Source organism: Chrysochloris asiatica, unplaced genomic scaffold (genome assembly GCF_000296735.1).
Source record: "Chrysochloris asiatica unplaced genomic scaffold, ChrAsi1.0 scaffold00230, whole genome shotgun sequence".
NCBI lineage: Eukaryota > Metazoa > Chordata > Mammalia > Afrosoricida > Chrysochloridae > Chrysochloris > Chrysochloris asiatica.
This window is the reverse complement of record NW_006408748.1, coordinates 1,402,213-1,409,176: the sequence shown is the minus strand read 5'-3', so window position 1 is coordinate 1,409,176 and position 6,964 is coordinate 1,402,213. Positions and strand designations below refer to the sequence as shown.

At 39.9% G+C, this 6,964-nt stretch overlaps 1 protein-coding gene across 1 annotated transcript in view; it reads left to right on the top strand.

The window, feature by feature from the left end:
• The window catches only part of TMEM156 (transmembrane protein 156), a 112,051-nt gene that overhangs the window by 35,649 nt on the left and 69,438 nt on the right, over nt 1–6,964 (top strand). The window contains exons 3-4 of the mRNA XM_006873231.1: nt 364–624; nt 3,657–3,776. Coding sequence (XP_006873293.1) covers nt 364–624; nt 3,657–3,776 — 381 coding nt within the window. The remainder of the gene's footprint in view (nt 1–363; nt 625–3,656; nt 3,777–6,964) is intronic.

Sequence of the window (6,964 nt, the reverse complement as noted above, 5' to 3'; positions counted from 1 at the left end):
GTACTTCGGACACATTGTCAGGAGGGACAAGTTGTTGGAGAAGGATATCATATTTGGTAAGGTGGAGGGTCAGAGAAAAAGAGGAAGACCCCCAGTGAGATGAACCGGCAAAGTGGCAACATCAGTGGGCTCAAGCGTGGCAACAATTGCGAGGTTGGCTGAGAACCGGGCGGTGTTTTCGTTCTGTTGTGCATAGGATCACTATGAATCGGTACCGACTCGATAGCACCTAACAACAACAACAACAATCACTTCTTTTTTCTACTTTCTTGTATTGGTAGGAAGAGATTTAGTTTTGTGTGCTGTGTTTTGTTAGTATTTATTACTGTTTTGCTAATAATACTTTTTTTAATCTCTTCCCAGTTCTTATCAGGAGAGGATCAATGAATGTGAAAGCAAGTGATTTTCATTTACTGTGTCAACATTTTAACTTCACTGTAGCTCTAATGGATTACCGCTTGGAGGGATACAACAGTACCTGTAATCTAAATATCCTCACTAGAAAGCCAGAGATCGTGGTGGAAGATCCACCTGGGGAAAAGTCTCTAAACCATTCTTGTAGATTTATAGAAGGCCCGAATAACTGTATACATGTTTCTTTGAACCAAGAAATGGATGTAAAAAGTAAGTTTTAAAGGACATTAGATGGAAAGGGAGAAAATGGAAACAGACCTAGAATTACACGAGGGCTATCACAATAACGTCACTAAAAGTCCAGTGATGGTGGTGGTGGTGGTTATGTTCTGGAGAGTCAATTCTGACTCATAGTGACCCTGTATAGGATTTCTGAGGTTATAAATCTTTTATGGGAGCAGAAAGTCTCATCATTCTCTTATGAGCAGTTGGTAGATTTGAACTGCTCCCTTCCTGAGACTATGTTAGTCCTTTTCTCTATTTTTCATTCAAATGTGCTTTCCATGGGACCTAGTTATAACCTGAAGCAAATGAAGCATGTATGTGATGTGATTTGAGGAGCCCTACTAGCCACAAGGTCGGTGGTTCAAACCCACCAGCAGCTCCTCAGTAACCCTATACAAGGTGGCTATGAGTTGGAACGGACTTGATGGCACTTAATAACAATAAGAAGAAAGACCCTCTGCTCCAGAATAAATCCCCAACATGCTTGTTAGCTGTGCTTGAAATGATACTACCACAGTGAACTTGGTATTAAAAGGTTAGATTTTTTTTCAAATGTAGATACCCACATATTGTGATGCACAATTAAAATCTTACTTTGAATTGATTTAAAGTGTCCTCCTTTACCACTAAGGAGCCCTGGTGGCTCAATGGTTAAAACACAGCTGCTAACTGAAAGGCTGGTGGCTTGAACACACCAGTTGTTAGAAAGATGTGGCAGTCTGCTTTCATTAAGATTGTTGTTGTTGTTAAGTGCCTTCGAGTCAGTTCTGATTCATAGGGACCCTGTACAGGGTTTCCAAGGAGCTGCTGGTGAGTTTGAACTGTCTATCTTGCTGTTCAAACCATCTTTTTGGCCCAGTGCTTCTCCTACAGTGCCACACAGAACTCCCATAAAGCTTATAACCTTGTAAGACCAAGGGACAGACTCGTGGTATGGCATTGTGGGTTAATGCACTGCATTGCGAAGTAGGTTTAAACCTCAAGATCGGAGGTTCAAGCTCACCAGCCGCTCCTGGGAACCTGTACACAGTGTTGCTGTGAGTTGGAACTGACCTGACAGCACTTAACAACCTAGTCACCGTCTTCTGAGTTATTTCAGTCTTTTGTTTCCACTGACTAAGCAGTATGGTCTTACTTCACCTGTAAAATCAACTCCAGGAGAGCATCTTATGCCATAAGCACTTAATGAGCTTCTGTTGTATGCCAGGCACCATGCCATGTACTAGAGACCCAGGTACAGACATACATGAAACAGTCTGGGGGAGGGAGATGCCACACATGCACAAGTCATTGATCCCAGTGCTAAGTTAGAGCCATTTGCTGTGTTGCTTGGTATTCCAGACATATGGAAGGCTTTCAGATTGTTTTGGAATACTTTTCCAAAACTTTCATTATTCTCATGGTAATTCACTTTAAAACATTACTTTTATTTTAAGGAGATGCAAACATATAATGTGCATGTATTTATTTCAAAGGTAAAATGTAAGACTTTAAAGAAATTTCTCCTGTGAGTTACTTTGCCCAGGGGCCTTATAACCTCTGTAATGTATGAGGGGAGAGAGGCGGTGTTGAGGGTGAGATAAAAAAGGCAGCATTTACCTTAGGTTAAAGTTCAGAAGACCTAGACCTTTTTTAAAGATATCAGCGTGAGGACTAAGGTGTGCCTGACCCCAGCCATGGTATTTTCAATAACCTCATATGCATGCGAAAGCTGGACAGTGGATAATAAGGAAGACCGTAGGAGAATTGATGCTTTTGTCTTATGGTATTGGAGGAGAATATTGAAAGTGCCATGGGCTGCCAAAAGAACCAACAGATCTGTGTTGGAAGAAGGGCAGCCAGAGTGCTCCTTGGAGGCCAAGATGGCCAAACTTCGTCTTTCATATTTCAGACATATTGAGGGACTGGTTGCTGGAGAAGGATATCATGTTTGGTAAGGTGGAGGGTCAGAGAAAAAGAGAAAGACCCCCATCAATGGGCTGAAGCATGGCAACAATTGTGAGGTTGAACCAGGACTAGGCAGTGTTTCATTCTGTTGTGCATAGGGACTCTATGAGTTGGTTCTGATTCATTGGCACCTAACAACAACAAAGTTCAGAAGGAGGAATGGAAAATTGGAAAAGTGAAAAATAAGTAAATAGAAGAATAATAGACTTTAGAGACAGATGTACTGATGTCAGAATTCTTGCACTACCACTTAATAGCTATGTGACTTGGAGCAAATTACATATCCGAGAGTAATTTTTCTCTTCTGTAAAACAAGGGCAACCCTCTGTAAACAGGGCCGAGATAGGGACTGAATTAGAGCTTGCATAAGAAGTTTAACACAGTATTTGATGCATAGTTACATGAGCCTTAGTTCAACCCTTTCCTACTTTCTCTCTCTCTTCCTCATTCTCCTTAAACCATACCATCATCGTTTACATGACGGCATGTTTTTGTGCTGATTGCTCAGAGTCAAAACTATCTGCTACAAATGGCTCTGACTCTGAGAGTCTGCTGTGGTCTAATCTAGGGGTAACTACTGATATCAACATAACTGGTAACTGAACTTGGTCCTAGAATTTTGGAACTGAACAATTTCTAGAAGTCACCTGATCAAGTTTTCTTACTTAATACACCAGGAAATAATTGAGGAGGGTAAGGGCAGAATATGTCACGTTGTTGTTGTTAAGAGCCATCAAGTCGGTTACAACTCATTGGGACCCTGTATAGGGATTTCGAGGAGCAGCTGATGAGTTTGAACTGCCAGCCTTGTAGCTAATCCTATAGTGCCACACCAGAAGTCCACAATATGTAATAGCAGCCAGGTATTGTAGCGCTGTAGAATAAGCATTGGACTGCTAACTGCAAGGTTGGTGGTTCAAACCCACCTCTTGTTCCTTGAAAACCTTAGTCTCTGTGAGTTGAAACCTATTCAACAACATATAAAAACAATAACATATGTCCACATTGTCGCTTTTTTATTGCATCATTTAATTGTAGTTTTACAGTTTTTGTTTTTTTTTTCCTTACAGATTTCACTTGTTCCATGAAGATCATCTGGTATGTTTTAGTTTTGCTAGTTTTTATATCGTTGATCATCTTCATTATCCACAAAATACTTGAAGGCCATAGGCGAGTGCAGGAATGGCAGAGTAAGTATAACTAAAACCATCTTTTGGAATAATCCATTTACGTTTCAAGGAAATACTAATTTTATTCCTGGATATAATTTCCTTATTAGTTTAATTCGACACATCTACTGTCAGCTACCACCTGTGTGTCAGTGGAGGCTGGTGTGTTCCTATGATACTGAACAGGTGTCAGTGGGCTATCTAGACTAAAACAAGCTAGGGAGAAAGGCCTGAAAATTCAGCTCATGAAAATCCTGTGGAGTACAATGATTCAATTTCATTGTGCATGAGGTTGCCATGTATCAGGGACCAACTCAACGGTAGCTAACAACAACACTATTTGTAAGGGGGCATATAAGCATAAATAACACACAGCACCAGACTCCAAAGAACTTCATGTGTCTTTCGACTACCCAGACAATGAATTAGGAAGAAAAGAATGACTGGATGAGTAGGATGGCCTAGAAATTCAGATGCACTGAAGCAGAAGTTAGTGAACGTGAAGATGGAATGGAGGTAGAATAACAGGAGTGGTTATAAAGAATTTTAGAGGTGGAGATCTTAAGCAGGAGTGGTTCTAGGAGATCTATGTAGTTGAAGGCATTCTTAAATGGCTGTAAGAGTGTCTGTAAATTAATGGCAGGGTAGGGTCGAAGTATATAATTGTAAATCAGAATGTTGTTGTTAAGTGCTGTCGACTTGGTTCATACTCTTAGTGACCCTGCATAGGGTTTCTGAGGAGCAGTTGGTAGGTTTGAACTGTCAGCCTTTTGGTTGGCAGTCCAGTGCTGATCCAATAGCACCATACCAGAGGTCCAAATAAGAATAGTGGGGTGATATTAACTACTAACATCAGGTAAAACAGGGGCTCATCTAACCAGATGGACATTGTCTGTGAACTACTGGTTCAACCCTATGGGTGTGGATCCATGCACATACGGGCTGAATATTAAGCCTGTTGGACAGTTCATAGCATGAGTAAATCATCTCTGAAAGACAGTATAAAATGTATCATTATAAGAATAGGCTTGGGTGATGTGAAAGGCTATATACAATAAGAGAGAGGTCAGCAAAAAATGAGGAAGATGCTGGGAGCACTACAAGAATGAAAGGCAACAGTGTTAACTACCGCAATACACACACTCCTGCAATAAAGGTGGATGCATTGATAGACACAAAGACTGAATGGGTGTGTGAGGGAAAGTGGGACTATAGGCACGAATGCATAGAGGTTCGACAGAGGCTATTTAAACTGGTGTGGTGCTGCAGGTCAATGCACTGGACTGCAGAGTCAATTTGAACCTCAAGGTTGGTGGTTCAAGCTCAGCAGTTGCTCCTTGGAAACCCTATACAGTGTTGAAACTGACTCTACATCACTTAGCAACAACAACATCAACAATTTATACATGCAGTAATAGAAAGCTACATGTGGATCTGGCAATCTACTTATGCAAAAATTGGGCAGTGAAAACCTTATGAATAGCAGTAGAACGTTGTCTGATGTAGTACTAGAAGGTGAGCACCTCAGGCTGGAAGGCACTCGGACTATGACTGAGGAAGGGCATGACTCCAAATGAGAAGAAACAGCTGAAAGCATCCACTAATAATTAGAAGGTGGAATGTACAAATATGAGTCTGGGAACATTGGAAGTTGTCAAACTTTAAATGGAAATGGACCGTTAAACTTCTTATTAGCCATTTTGAATCAGTCTTTTAAGTTGGGAATGACAAATTAAAGATAAATTATTTCACATTCATCATCAAAAAGAACATTTCAAGATCTATCATGCAGTATAACACAGTCAGTGACAGATAACATAAATATGCTTACAAGGAAGACAAGTTAATAGGACTATTATAAAATTTACACACCAATCACAAGTTTCCAAAGTGAAGATTTTACCAACTTCGGCAATCTGAACTTGATCAAATATACAATCATGATGTGTTGATAATTACTGGTAATTGGAAATAGAAATTTGGAAATAAAGAAGAATAAGTAGTTGGAAAATAAGACCTTGATGACAGAAAAGATGCATGATTACATGGAACAATTTTGCAAACCCACAGTCTTTTCTTTGGAAATACTTTTCTTTCAACAACATAAATGGTGACTATACACATGGCTCTCACTGAATAGAACACATAGGAATCAAATCGACGGCATCTGTGGATTTCCAGAACGTTTAACTGTGCTCATGAGGAACCTGTACATAGACCAAGAAGCCTTCGTTCAAACAGAGCAAGGGTGCATTGAATGGTTTCAAATCAAGAAAGGTGTGTGTCAGGGCTATCTTCTTTCACCATACTTATTTTGTTCTGTTGTGCATAGGGTTGCTATGAGTCAGAACCGACTTGATGACACCTAACAACATCTGTGGAAAGAGAGGATATAGAAGCTCAGTGTCAGTCAAAACAAGGCCAGGGGATACCTGCAAAACAGACCATCAATTATTCCTATGAAAGTATGTGTTAAAGCTGAAGAAAATTACAAGTCCACCAGAGCCAAAATATGACCTTTACTATACCTCACTTGAATTTAGAGACTGTCTCAAGAATAGGTTTGATGCAATGAACACTAATGACTGAAGACCTGGCAAGTTGAGGGATGACATCAAGGACACCATACATAATGAAAGCAAAGCAAAAACATAAACAAAACCCCAAACCCACTGCCATAGAGTCAATTCCAATTTATAGTGACCCTCCACAGAGTTTTTGAGACTAAATCTTTACAGGAGCAAACAGCCTCAACGTTTTCACCTGGGATGGCTGGTAGGTTTGAACAGTCAACCTTGTGATTGGTAGCCCAATGCCTAACCCAAAAGGTCATTAAGAAGACAGGAAAGAAAGAAAAGCTCAAAATGGATGTCAAAGGAGGCTCTGAAACTTGCTTTTGAGCAGAGTAATTAAAGTGAATGGAAGAAATGATGAAGTAAAGGAGATGAACAAAGGATTTCAAAGGGTGGCTCCAGAAGACAAAGTAAAGTATTAAAATGAAATGTGCAAAGACCTGGAATTAGGAAACCAAAAGTGAAGAACATGTGCAGCATTTATGAAGCTTGAAAGGACTGAAGGGAAAAAAAATTGAAGCCTCAACCTCAATTTGCTATGTTGAAGGATTCTATGGACAAAATATTGTACGACACAGGAAATATCAAAAGAAGATGAAAGGAATAAACAGTCATTGTACCAAAAAAAAAAAAAAA